The sequence below is a fragment of the Phyllobates terribilis genome, unplaced genomic scaffold (assembly GCF_046119375.1).
Source record: "Phyllobates terribilis strain yellow unplaced genomic scaffold, ASM4611937v1 Scaffold_8__6_contigs__length_399053987, whole genome shotgun sequence".
Lineage (NCBI taxonomy): Eukaryota > Metazoa > Chordata > Amphibia > Anura > Dendrobatidae > Phyllobates > Phyllobates terribilis.
In genome coordinates, this window is record NW_027362768.1 from 286,913,925 (window position 1) to 286,927,012 (window position 13,088).

At 44.3% G+C, this 13,088-nt stretch overlaps 1 protein-coding gene across 2 annotated transcripts in view; it reads left to right on the forward strand.

Moving 5' to 3' along the window:
• The first annotated feature begins 776 nt into the window (after nucleotides 1–776).
• The window catches only part of TNRC6B (trinucleotide repeat containing adaptor 6B), a 109,352-nt gene continuing 97,040 nt past the window's right edge, over nucleotides 777–13,088 (forward strand). Inside the window, exons 1-3 of one of the 2 annotated variants that reach the window (XM_073644340.1) lie at nucleotides 777–901; nucleotides 3,487–3,570; nucleotides 6,934–7,029. In XM_073644340.1, the coding sequence (XP_073500441.1) occupies nucleotides 6,995–7,029 (35 nt within the window). In that variant the 5' untranslated portion in view covers nucleotides 777–901; nucleotides 3,487–3,570; nucleotides 6,934–6,994. The remainder of the gene's footprint in view (nucleotides 902–3,486; nucleotides 3,571–6,933; nucleotides 7,030–13,088) is intronic. The other variant, XM_073644342.1, reaches the window with a different exon arrangement.

A 13,088-nucleotide genomic window follows, 5' to 3' on the forward strand; every position in this document is an offset into this window, starting at 1 on the left:
GGCAGGGCGGCCATACTGGTGCAAGACAGGCAGCCATCATCCAATATGACCGCCATTATGGCAAACCACACACCAGGCAGGGCGGCCATACTGGTGCAAGACAGGCAGCCATCATCCAATATGGCCGCCATTATTGCAAACCACACAACAGGCAGGGCGGCCATACTGGTGCAAGACAGGCAGCCATCATCCAATATGGCCACCATTATGGCAAACCACACACCAGGCAGGGCGGCCATACTGGTGCAGGATAAGCGGCCATCATCCAATATACTTCCTATAGAGAAGCCACAACCCTAGCAACACCAGTCACTATGGTAACTCAGGCGATAATTCTAATTTCACAATTCGGGTGGGAACGTCCCCTTTCATTACTATATGAACCAGACAGCAACCGAGCAGCAGCCACACACCACGGAATACACGTCCACACAATATCACCAGTGTATAAATATAAACATGGCCCCTGCCGCTCGTCACGGCCATTGCTATGGCGCCGCAGCGGAGAAGCGCTACTATTGGCAGCCAGTTCTCAGCCTTTGGTTGGCAGTACAGAAGCCTCCAGAAATGACTTCATTCCCGCAGTAACAGTGTAAATCGAGGCTTGACCCGCATACACTCCTACGTAGTGACGCAATCGCGCCAGAAAGACGCTCGGAAGGGCGTGCTCACCACAGGCCCAATAAGGAGCTCGGGCTAAAGAAAGGCGGAGCTTTGTGATTGACAGCCGACACAACCAATCAGACGTTGAAATTTATAAGCTGCGGTCCAATGGTAGCAGAGTAGGGGTGTGTTCGTGTCGAGTCATGTTGTGGTGTTGTTGCCAGAGGGCGGAGCGGGCTGTGGTGCAGTCAGGCAGGGGAGCGCGGAGTTGGCGGAGGTGGGAGTTACCGGGAGACCGGTGAGAGGGAACGACGGGGCGTGTTGGGGGTTTAAGCGTTATATATCATGGCTGCTCGCAGCTGGTATGTGGGGGTATGGCCGGCTGTGTGTGAGGCGACGGGGACGAGCGGTGCGCGCGCAGGGCCTACCGCTGAGGCAGAGTGTGCGGTGCAGGACCTGTAGCGCTGTGTGCACACGGTGCGGCCTTACACTGGTGATGTGTGACTGACGTGTGCTGTGTGCCCCTCTCCCCAGGCTGAAGCTGCTCACCGCCGGCCTGCTCCCTCTTGGGCCTGCAGTCCCCCATGTACAATGCCCAACCGTCCTGTCATATCGCAGGGTGTGTACAGGTGCCAATATATGGAGCCTGGGCAGGGCCGGAGGGTGTACGAACATGGCAGCCTGCAGTGATGGGGTTTGGCAGGGACCCCTCCCACTAACAGCTTCTTGATTGCTGCTGTTATGACTGACAGCATCTAAGAGGTTAAAAATTGTATTGTGGCCATAAATGGGGCAAGTTGTAAAAATAAGCAACTTTTGCAAGTTACCCATTTATTTAAAATGTTTAATTTTATAGTGTTGCCGACCACCCTGCAGTCCTGGCAATGCTGGTGAGGAGAGTGCCGCACAAGCAGGATCTTTGCTCCGGCCCCTGTGCGTTCAGAGTTGGTGCAAATTGATTCACAGGACCTGGTCCTGTAAATCCATCAGTGATTCCTGGCTGCTGGACGGAGCAATGAGAACCGTCTACGACCTCCCCATGTATACAGCTCTTCTTTTGATTAGCCAGCCTGGTGCAACGTCACATCGCAGCCATGACGTTGTACCAGGTCGACTAATCAAAAGGAGTCATGGATGCCAGGAGGCAAGAGGTGATTCTCAGGGCACAGATTACAGATAAGGCTGATGGACTGGGTCCTACAAATCAACTCATTCCTCTACTGCAGAGGAAAAGCTTCCTGGCAGAGGGCACAATTGGTACCAGCGGTGCCTCCATGCTGCTGATCTGAGCTGTCAATATTCAGGCACGTACTACCAGTACCAACAGCAAAGCTGGATATCGGGAGCCATGGGCTCCTGAAAATACCAGCTCTGATCTCCGCTGTATAACATCACTGGCACTTGACTCGGTCCTTGCACATTGGATGTTGCTTATTGGGGCTATGGCTCATGCCTGGGTTTGCTGGGAATTAGTACCAGCCCTGCATGACAGCAGTAGAGATTTGTGGGCACTCCTATGATACAGGACATGCCCGATGGTCCTGGTCTGACCAATATATGTGGTTCCTGAACAGGGACCTTTTATTACCTGTTTTTTCGATATACCCTAAGTGGGCATATAGCAAGGGGCTGTCTGAAGAGCCTCTGCTCACAATGGCATCATGGTTTTTTGACATCACACATGCCATGACAGATATGTTACATAACAGATCCTAATGAAACATTTGTTTTTAATGGGTCTGTTCAGTTTTGTTTTTTTTTATTATTATTTTATATTTTTTTTTCAGCCAGCGCAGTTTATTATTCTGCCCCTTTAGTGTCCAGCATATACACCAGAGAAAGCTCCCTCCACTAACAGATATCTGTTCATCCCATAGAGGCGCTCACGACAGCTATACATCAGTCATGTCCTTATGATTGTATGGGAAATGCTTTACACAATCACATTGTTCCTAATGTACTTATAATGTCTAATACTCACAGGGCATCATCTTGAAGCAACGTTAGTTTAGACCCATATTGCATAAAGTTAGACTCTTGTACCATCTTTTACTTTAAGCCATTTCTTTAGTGCCTAAAAACTAGCACATTTTTAGACTCTCAAGTCTCGTGCCCTTTTTAGATCCCTTGATAAAGTATCTAGTCTTTTTGCCACAAAAAAATATAAATTTGACTACATTTTGGATTTGTCATCAATATCAGATCATTAGCACAGACGTAAACTGTGTGTGGAGAGGAACAGTACAGCCCCATCTCACCTTTTAGTTCCCGCTGCTGCAGATCAGCTCTTTGTCCCATATTCAGGTAAATATCTGCAGTACTCCATCAAGAAATAGAATAAAAAAAAAAAGCTGCTATCTTAAAGAGGTACTCCGGTCAAAGTAAGTAATCACTCACCCAATGGATAGATCGGGTGGATCCAACCACTCGCCAGAAATGGGATTTTGGTTTTTCCTGGCCTGAAGACCATGGTCCCAATCTTTCAAATTGTTTGGTCCTGAAGATATGAGCGTTGACCTAAACCTGAATAAACAGCACTATAGACCCTCATGATACTTTTAGCTTGGGTTATCAGGCACACCATCGGGTCAGTGCTTGTGGCTGACATGCTGAGCCCCAATTACATTTCCTGGCAGTGTATTGATTAAGGGGTAGGTTCCCTTACATTGAGCTGTAGGCGCTCACGCTGCTGTATTACTGGCGCGCGCAGTTGTCGGTGCTGTGCAGTTGGTACAGGATATCTCGTGTGTGTATAAATAGGTTGGTCCGCAGTGTGTCCACTTGTGTGTATTGCAGCAGATTTGAGGTCAGGTTCCCCATTCTAGCAGGTCAGAGGCTTGATTCTGTAACATTGCTTATCTCTGGTTTTCCTTTTATTTGCAGGTCTTTTGTCTCTTACCCTGTGCACTGACTCTACCCAGGATTTGACACCTTGCTGGCTGTTGTCACACACAGAGCTGGTGAAAGGTACGATCACTCATTCACATCCCACCGGGCGCATCAGCAAAACCATTCAGACCAACAAAGTGTTAACAACGGCAATGGCTTTTTTTTTTAATAATGAAAGATTTCTAGCGGAGTCTGCTTTTTTTTTTTTCTTTTAACTCAACAACATTTTGTAATTACAATAAAAAGCCTTACTAAAAACATTATGTATTACTATTATGTATTCCAAATGATAGATCACCACATTAAGCAAAGGCCTGGTTGCCTGTCCTAGGTAAAACATAATAAATCAGTCTGACATTCTCCCATATACTGGTACCATGTCCATGGATATTTATTTATCTTTTGTGGTATGGCACATTTCAGATACATTTTAGGCCTTGTCAGACACTGTGCTGCATTTATTTAGCACACAAAAGTGCTTAAAATGGCATGTCGTTGTGGTCTCTTGTTCCCTCCACTTTGAGACATTTTCCCATACATGTCACATCTTTTTTAACTGTACAGGTAGATATTTATAGATGTGTATTAGAATAATTTCTGTATTGCAAGTCTTCTGATGAGAATGTGAGTTGTGCTTCTACCTCCCCATCCCCTGCTAGGTTATATCTTGGGTCTCATTCAGACATCAAGTTTTTCACGTACAACGTACATCTATGTTTTTTGCAGAGCTAGTACCTACTAAAATTTATGGAGCTGTTCACGGGTCCATGTATTTTTGTAAATGAGCAGTCCACACAAAATCACAGACGTGTCTGATTTTGACCTGAGACTTGGATCAAACTCGCCAATGTAAATTTATGGGTCCATGGAAAAAATCCGAGAGCACTTGGATGCCATCTGTGTTCCATCTATGTGCTGTCTATTTTTCACAGACTGTGATAGAAGAAGTTTGAGAAACCTTCCTTGTTTGGTTTTTTCATGCAAGAAAAACTTATGAAACTCTGATATTAAAAACTGACTAAGCAAACTCTGATGACTCCAATCAAAAACATTGATGATATTTGGACTATTTTTTTGTGTGTGAGGAAAATCAGTGATGTCTGAGTACCATACGGACCACAATGAATGGACTGTCCTCCCTCATATATGCCTATGAGGCTGGAAGTTTGGGACTGGAGAACTGCGGTCGGTCCGTGTGCTGACCATAAAATTCTGTCTTTTAAAGCTGGCCACACCATGTCTAAGAAGGTCCTACATGTTGTCTACCCACCTCTATATTTCGCTGTGTCTAGATAGGGTCGACTGCAAAGCCTAACTTGATCTGCTTTGTTACTGTTTTCAAGCTTTTTTAAAGGGAACCTGTCACGTCATTTTTAGCGTCTAAACTGTCCCCATTGCGTTGTTAGTGATGCAATGTGTATCACTAACACTTTTTTTCATTAAAAACAGCGCTGTAATCATATGCAAAAAGCACTTTATATAGTTATATCGTTCCTGCTCATTTAGTCATAGGGGTGTGATTCATTTCGTTCAGTCACGGTTGTCGCCGCCCACGCAATTTGAATGATGTTTCCGATGTTGCGTCAACGTCACTCAAATCCACTTTGAAATCCCGCGCTTGCGCAGTGTGAATCTTAGAGCCGCGCTTGCGCAGTGTGAATCTTAGAGCCGCGCTTGCGCAGTGTGAATCTTAGAGCCGCGCTTGCGCAGTGTGAATCTTAGAGCCGCGCTTGCGCAGTGTGAACCGTAGAGCCGCGCTTGCGCAGTGTGAACCGTAGAGCCGCGCTTGCGCAGTGTGAACCGTAGAGCCGCGCTTGCGCAGTGTGAATCTTAGAGCCGCGCTTGCGCAGTGTGAATCTTAGAGCCGCGCTTGCGCAGTGTGAATCTTAGAGCCGCGCTTGCGCAGTGTGAATCTTAGAGCCGCGCTTGCGCAGTGTGAACCGTAGAGCCGCGCTTGCGCAGTGTGAACCGTAGAGCCGCGCTTGCGCAGTGTGAACCGTAGAGCCGCTCTTGCGCAGTGTGAATCGTAGAGCCGCGCTTGCGCAGTGACTACGAGGAACTCGGAGAGACTGTGGCGCTCGCGCATGCTCACAGTCCGTAAAGCTGGGTACTGCACACAGCTTAAGTGCGCATGCGTGAGAGGCCCTCGTCACTGTGCATTCGCGGCTCCCCGATTGACACTGCACAAGCGCAGCTCCACGATACACACTGCGCAAGCACAGGATTTCAGAGCGGATTAGAGTGACGTTGGCACAACCCCGGCAACATCATTCAAATTGTGTGGATGGCGACAACCGTGACTGAACGAAATGAAGCACACCCCTATGACTAAATGAGCAGGTATGATATAACTATTTAAAGTGCTTTTTAAACATGGTTACATCGCTGTTTTTAATGAAAAAAAGTGTTAGTGATGCACATTGCAACGCAGTCAAGACCGTTTAGATGCTACAAATGACATGACAGGTCCTATTTAAGCTTTTTTAAGACCTTGTCCAAACTGGACCTCCACATAGGACAATTTCCACAAAGCTTGTGGCGTATTAGCTGCCTATTTTTTTTTTCTCCTTCTGATTTGCTTCCAAAACACTTGCAATGTTCAATGAGTGTAGCAAAAAATCTCATCTATGCACTGGCAGAAAAAAAAAACTGCAATAGAAATTAACGAGCAATGTCAAACATTCAGAGCATGTGAGTTTATGCCACGGATTTCACCCTTTCCAATTCAAATCAGTTCCGTGGCAACATGTGCAGCAGAGCGTACAGGTAAATGGAGCTGCCCTGATTAGTTCCCACTGCAGTGTCTGTCACCCTCACTGGTAGAAACGAAAATGTCCTTCACTACCCTTTTCCCAGTACCCTCCAGCATCCCAATACCCTCCACCAGTCAAAGAAGTCATAGACAGGAGGAGGATTCAGAACTGTCATTGAATGACAATCATTGGGTGCTTTCTGTGCCCCAAAGAGCAGCCTGTGATGCCACTCAAATGAAGGACAAAATGCTCATTTTCTAGCCAATAGTGATGTAACCTATGGGTTTAGTGTCAGTGTAGACCTAGAGGTCTGCACACTTTAGGTTGCCTGTACAGTCTACAGCCAATACCAGGAAACTGGCAGAATATTTAACTGTTATTCTCAGGTTAGGAACTGTAAAAATGGGCTTTGTCACTGCTGAGTTTTTTTCATAAGATACATGGTCTGGAGCCTGCAGTGATCCTGATGGGTCACAGGACTAAACCCAGTATACCCTACGTATTCTGCATGAGCCATGACCTGGATTGCCCATGCATTTTTAGTTAATCTGTATTTAAGCACAATCTGTATTGATTTTTACATGTAAATATATGCATGTATGTGACCTTTGCATGTAGTTTGGTTGTAACAATTGCACATGATCTACGCACCGATCACAACATATTCTTTATCTGTTTTTGCTTGCAGGCAATACCTGCGTGTGATTCTTCACCATTTTGCACACCATTTTTCTTTCCCATGCAGACGAATGAGGGAGAAACACTTAAGGAAAGCTGTCCCAAGGTCAGTGCATGGAGCGGTTTGGAGGTTTGCACAAGATAAGGCTTGAAGTCTTGTAATGAAGCAATGTGGAAACATCGCAGTATATAAAAGTTATAAGCAGCTTCTTTTCCTTTAAGTGTGAGCTGATTTAGTTGCTTTGAAGAAAAAAAAAAAAAATGGCACACTCACATGTAAGAATCTGCCACAGGGAGAAATCTGTCTTAAAGACCCCTCGCACGTGTTTTTTTTTTTTTTTTTTTTAACCCTTTTACAACCCAAGGTGGTTTGCACATTAATGACCAAGCCAATTTTTACAATTCTGACCACTGTCACTTTATGAGGTAATTACTCTGGAACGCTTCAACGGATCCCCCTGATTCTGAGATTGTTTTTTCGTGACATATTGTACTTCATGATTGTGGTAAAATTTCTTCGATATCACTTGTTTTTGTGAAAAAAAACAGAAATTTGGTGAAAATTTTGCAATCTTCAAAATTTTAATTTTTATGCCCTTAAATCAGAGAGATATGTCACACAAAATAGTTAATAAATAACATTTTCCACATGTCTACTTTAGATCAGCACAATTTTGGAACCCAAATTTTTTTTATTGGGGAGCTATAAGGGTTAAAAGTTGACCAGCGATTTCTCATTTTTCCAACAAAATTTACAAAACCATTTTTTTAGGGACCACATCATATTTGAAGTCACTTTGAGGGGTCTTTATGACAGAAAATACCCAAAAGTGACACCATTCTAAAAACTGCACCCCTCAAGGTGCTCAAAACCACATTCAAGAACTTTATTAACCCTTCAGGTGCTTCACAGGAATTTTTGGAATGTGGAAGAAAAAAATGAACATTTAACTTTTTTCACAAAAATGTTACTTTAGACCCAATTTTTTTTTATTTTCGCAGGGGTAACGGGAAAAAATGGACCGCAAAATTTGTTGTGCAATTTCCCCTGGGCACGCAGATACCCCATATGTGGGGAAAAAACACTGTTTGGGCGCACGGCAGGGTTCGGAAGGGAAGGAGCGCCATTTGACTATTTGAATGTAAAATTTGCTTGAATAATTAGTGGACGCCATGTTGCATTTGGGGAGCCCCTGATGTGCCTAAACAGTGGAACCCCCACAAGTGACACCATTTTGGAAACTAGACCCCTCAGGGAACTTATCTAGATGTGTAGTGAGCACCTTGAACCCCCAAGTCCTTTACAGAAGTTTATAACATGGAGCCGTGAATATAAAAAAATCAAACTTTTTCCACAAAAATTGTTTTAGCCCCAATATTTTTATTTTCACAAGGGTAAGAGGAGAAAATGGACCCCAAAAACTTCTGTGCAATTTCTCCTGAGTACGTCAATACCCCATATGTGGGCAAAATAGAGTGTTTGGGCGCACAGCACGGTTCAGAAGGGAAGGAGCATTGTGTGACTTTTTGAACGCAAAATCGGCTGGAATCGAGAGTGGACGCCATGTCGCTTTTGGAGAGCCCCTGATGTGCCTAAATAGTGGAAACTCCCCACAAGTGACCCCATTTTGGAAACTGCACCCCTCAAGGATTTTATCAAGCAGTATAGTGAACATTTTGAACCCAGTGGTACGACACAGAATTTGATAACATTAGGTCATCATATTGAATAAGTTGTCATTAGTCTTGAGTGCAAGTGCTCGCTACTTGAGTTTGCATCGGGTACTCAGGTATGCACCAAGTATCGCGGGTGCTCGAGTGACATGCTCAAGTCCCCGCCCGCATGTTTCACGGTTATTAGACACCCAAAAAAAAACATGCTGGGATCGTTCTTGAATGGCAGGCAATCCCCGCGAGTTTTTTTTGGCCGCAAAGCATATGGAGCGGAGACTCGAGCATGTCACTCGAGCACTCGCGATACTCTGTGCATACCCAAGCACCCGATGCAAACTTAAATAACGAGCACTTGTGCTCAACACTAGTCGCCATATCATAATCTATTTTTTTTTTTTTTTTTACTTTAGAAAAACAACCAACCCCAACCCTAGCCCAACCCCAGCCCTAGCGTTTATTTTTTACTCCGTTCCTAGTGCGGTATAAGTGATTAGACGACTTTATTCTCCGGGTCGGTGCGACTACTGAGATACCAGAATCATATGGGTTTTTATGATTGACAGCTGTCACACACTAAAAGACGCATTTTTTTGTAAAATCTAGTTTTTGCATCGCCATATTTTGAGAGCTATAACTTTCCATATTTTGGCCGACAGTCATGTGACGGCTTGTTTTTTGCGGGATGAGTTGACGTTTTTATTGGTACCATTTTCAGGCACGTGACATTTTTTGATTGCTTTCTATTCCGATTTTTGGGGGGCAGAATAAACAAACAACAATTCAGGAATTGTGTTTTTTTTACATTTTTTTTATTCTGCTCCACGTGTGGTAAAATTGATAAGGTAGCTTTATTCTTCAGGTCAGTACTTTTACAGCGGTACCACATTTATATCATTTTTCTATGTTTTGGCTCTTTTACACAATAAAAGCTATTTTATAGAAAAAAAATATATTTTTGCATCGCTTTATTTTGAGAGCTATAACTTTTTTGATTTTTCGGATGATTGAGCTGTATGGTGGCTTGTTTTTTGGGGGACAAGATGACGTTTTCAGCTTTACCATTTTTATTTATATTCGTTTTTTTTGATCGCGTGTTATTTCATTTTTTGTTTGGCGGTATGATGATAAAGCATTGTTGTTTGCTCCGTTTTTATTTATTTATTTTTACTGAAGGGGTTAACTAGTGGGACAATTTTATAGGTCAGGTCGATCCGGACGCGGCGATACCAAATATGTGTACTTTTATTGTTTTGTTTTTTTTTTCATAATATTTATTGATGGGTACATTATATTTTTATTTTTGGTGGATTATTGTTTTTATTTTATTTTTTATATATTTTTACAATTTTTTTTTATTTTTATTTTTTTTCCACTTTCTGACAGTTTTTTTATTTTTATACTTTGTCCCACTATGGGACTTTCACTTTTTTTTCATTCTGATCGCCTGCATAGCATAGGGATGGAGCACCATCCCTGTGCCATGCAGGCTGTCAGCGCTGCACAGTGAGAAGATAGTTTGGTCATGCACTGCGCATGACCAAAAAATCTTCCTGCTGTCTGGTGACCCGGATGTTGTCATGACGACATGGCAACATCCGGGAAGCCGCTGCAGACAGCGCTGGAGGCCGGAAGAGGAAGTGAGTATTGCGATCACCTCCCCTTAGCCACCGCAATGCTGCGATCGACTTTGATCGCAGCATTGCGGGGGTTAATGTGCCGGGAGCGGTGCGGGACCACTCCCTGCACATAGTACCGGGTGTCAGCTGTGACAATCAGCTGACATCCGGCGGCGATCGCGCCCGCACAGCCTGTGTGCGCGCGCGATCGCAATGATGTATTAATACGGGTCAGGCTCTTAAAGCCCAGGGCACAGACGCGTATTAATATGTCATGGGCTTTAAAGGGGTTAAATTCTCACAATGAACAAGATGGTGCGAATTGATTTGCAGGATCTGGTGTAGAGGCCATTCCTGTTTTTTTACAGCTGACTGACGGAAGACCTACAAACTTCGTCCTACTTGCCAGCATGCCCCACTTCTCTCTTGAAGGCAGCTTGGTGCCACATCACATTTGCATCATGCCATAATGATGCCATTGCGTCATGCTGGATGATCAAAAGAAGAGCCGAGGATACTGTCAGGTAAGAGGTAGTTCACAGGGCTTCCGTCCATCAGCCAAATATCACTGGCACGGCCACTGGGTCCTGCAAACCAGTTTGCACCATCTCTTGAGATCTCATGGACTTTTCCATCTTTTGAGATTCTCCGTACTGCCTGCTTTCCTCCAGTCAGCAGACTATCCTTCTTGCTTAGTGCAGCGGGGCATTTGCTGAATGTTACCTTTGATTAGTATTTTTGCATCAATGCAATCAATCAGCAATAAAAATAGTTTTTCATTTATCTTGTCCTGCATTCACACTGAACTGTCGTTGTTACAATTACTAGTATATAAGCAAATAGTGACAATATGAGTATATACCCTCCTGACATATCCACTGCAGATGATGTTGTGTAAATGGTTGAAGTTTTCTTCCTATTTCTACCCTTTGCTTTGAAAGGGTGAATTCTGTAGAGAAATCTGCTGCATGCCCTAGATTTCAATTCCACAGCATCGGTAAATTGGCTGTGTGGATTTTCTATGCAACTCGTGGAAGAGAGTTGATAACATTTCATCCTCAATGCTGCAATTCTAATACGCAAATGATTTTCCACATGCTTTATTGGGCGGGAAAATCTGCTGCGCATGCTCCCTGGGGGCTGCGCATGCTCCCCTTCTTATTTAAACAAGACAAGCCGCTGAGCCTGGTACTGAATGAAGATCATCCCATTTTCTTCAATGTGAATGGTAATCTGCAGAGCTACTTGTATAATCCCGAATATTCCCATTAATGTAATGTAATTTTCATGGTCCCCAAATACTATAAAATCGGTCCAAATATCTTCAGATATGGCTGCATGATGTCAGCCATGTATGCTTGACTGAAACTGGTGCATTTCAGAAAACAAAACTACATTTAAAAGCCATCGGGGACCATGCTGCATTAGTGACTAGTCCAAGAGGCCGGCCCCCAGTGACTTCTTCCTGCCCTCCACCACTGGAGTGACAGATTTTTCCCTATTTGTTTGTGTAGAGGGAAACCTGTCACTCAAGGGGAGTGGGGAGGGGAGAAGCAACAGTGGACCTGGCCTCTTGGACTATTTACCAGAGCAGCATGGTCCCTGGCCAGATTTTAAATACATGGTTTTCTTTGGAAGAGCAGTGTTTGAGTAAAACATACTTGGCTAAATGATAGAACCGTGTCTGATCTGCCTATGGTTTGGGCAGCATTTATCAGCTGTCTGGTTCCCTTTAATACAAACCTTCTCCTCAAATATTACATTATACCAAAAATGTCCATAGAGTTTGAGGGTAATTTCCATCCTGAACATTTATGGTTTATATACAGGATATGCTATAAATGTCTATTTGCATCCCACCTTTGTAACTTTCTTTTACCCTCTACCTAAAAATGTTCTGCAGCCAGGAATGGAGAGGTAGCAGTGTATTTCAGCTCTCTCCCTATTCACTTGTATCAAGATTTCAAGAAACCTTCTCAATATTTTCAGCCCTCCTATATTAATCAGTGGAGAGAGCCACGCGTGCCCTCAAAAAGACCCAGTTCTCAAGATACAAGCTGTGGATTTGCCAGAATGTCCAAAATTGGATAAGACGTTGAATGTATGGAAGGAGGAATTGATCCACTGTAGCCATACATTGCTCACTGCAGAACAGTCTCCCACTAAAATATTCTGCCACTATGCTGCCAAATCTAAATGAATTTAGGTAGACCTTTCTCTATGATAGATCTCCTTGTAGGGCTCGCTCACACTAGCGTATAAGTCGGACAAGTAAAAAAAAAAAAATATTGCAGACTGATGACAAGTGAGAAAAACTCGTCCCACTTTCCTAGATGAGAATAGGACCGATTTTATTTATGTATGCTAGTGTGAGCGAGCCCTTAATGTGCGTATTCGTGGCTTTACCCTGAGGAAGGTGTGGCGCACTACCTGGACACTTGACACTGCAGCTTCTCAATATTGAAGACAAGTAGAACAGCAACACTCGCCATGTCCGTTGGCTAAAAGTCCTTTATTTCATACACACTTGGACATCCAATACAGCGGTAATCATGTAAAAGGAGGGGAGACAATCTTCTAACTGCAGGTGGGATAACTAAAAGTCCACTACAGTGCCCCGAGGACTAAGCTACATGTGCGCTATAGTGCCCCGGGGGAATTAAGCTACGTATGCGCAACAGTGCCCCGGGGGGGGGGGGGGGGGTTTAAGCCACGAGTGTGCTACAGTGCCCGGGGGTGGGGGGGGGGTTAAGCCACGAGTGCATCACATTGCCCTGGGGGCTTGAGCTAAGCGCGCTGCAATGCCCCGGGGGTGTGTAGGTCACGTGTACGCCATGCTGCCCCTGGCGTGGGGAGTGTAAGCCACGAGGGTTCC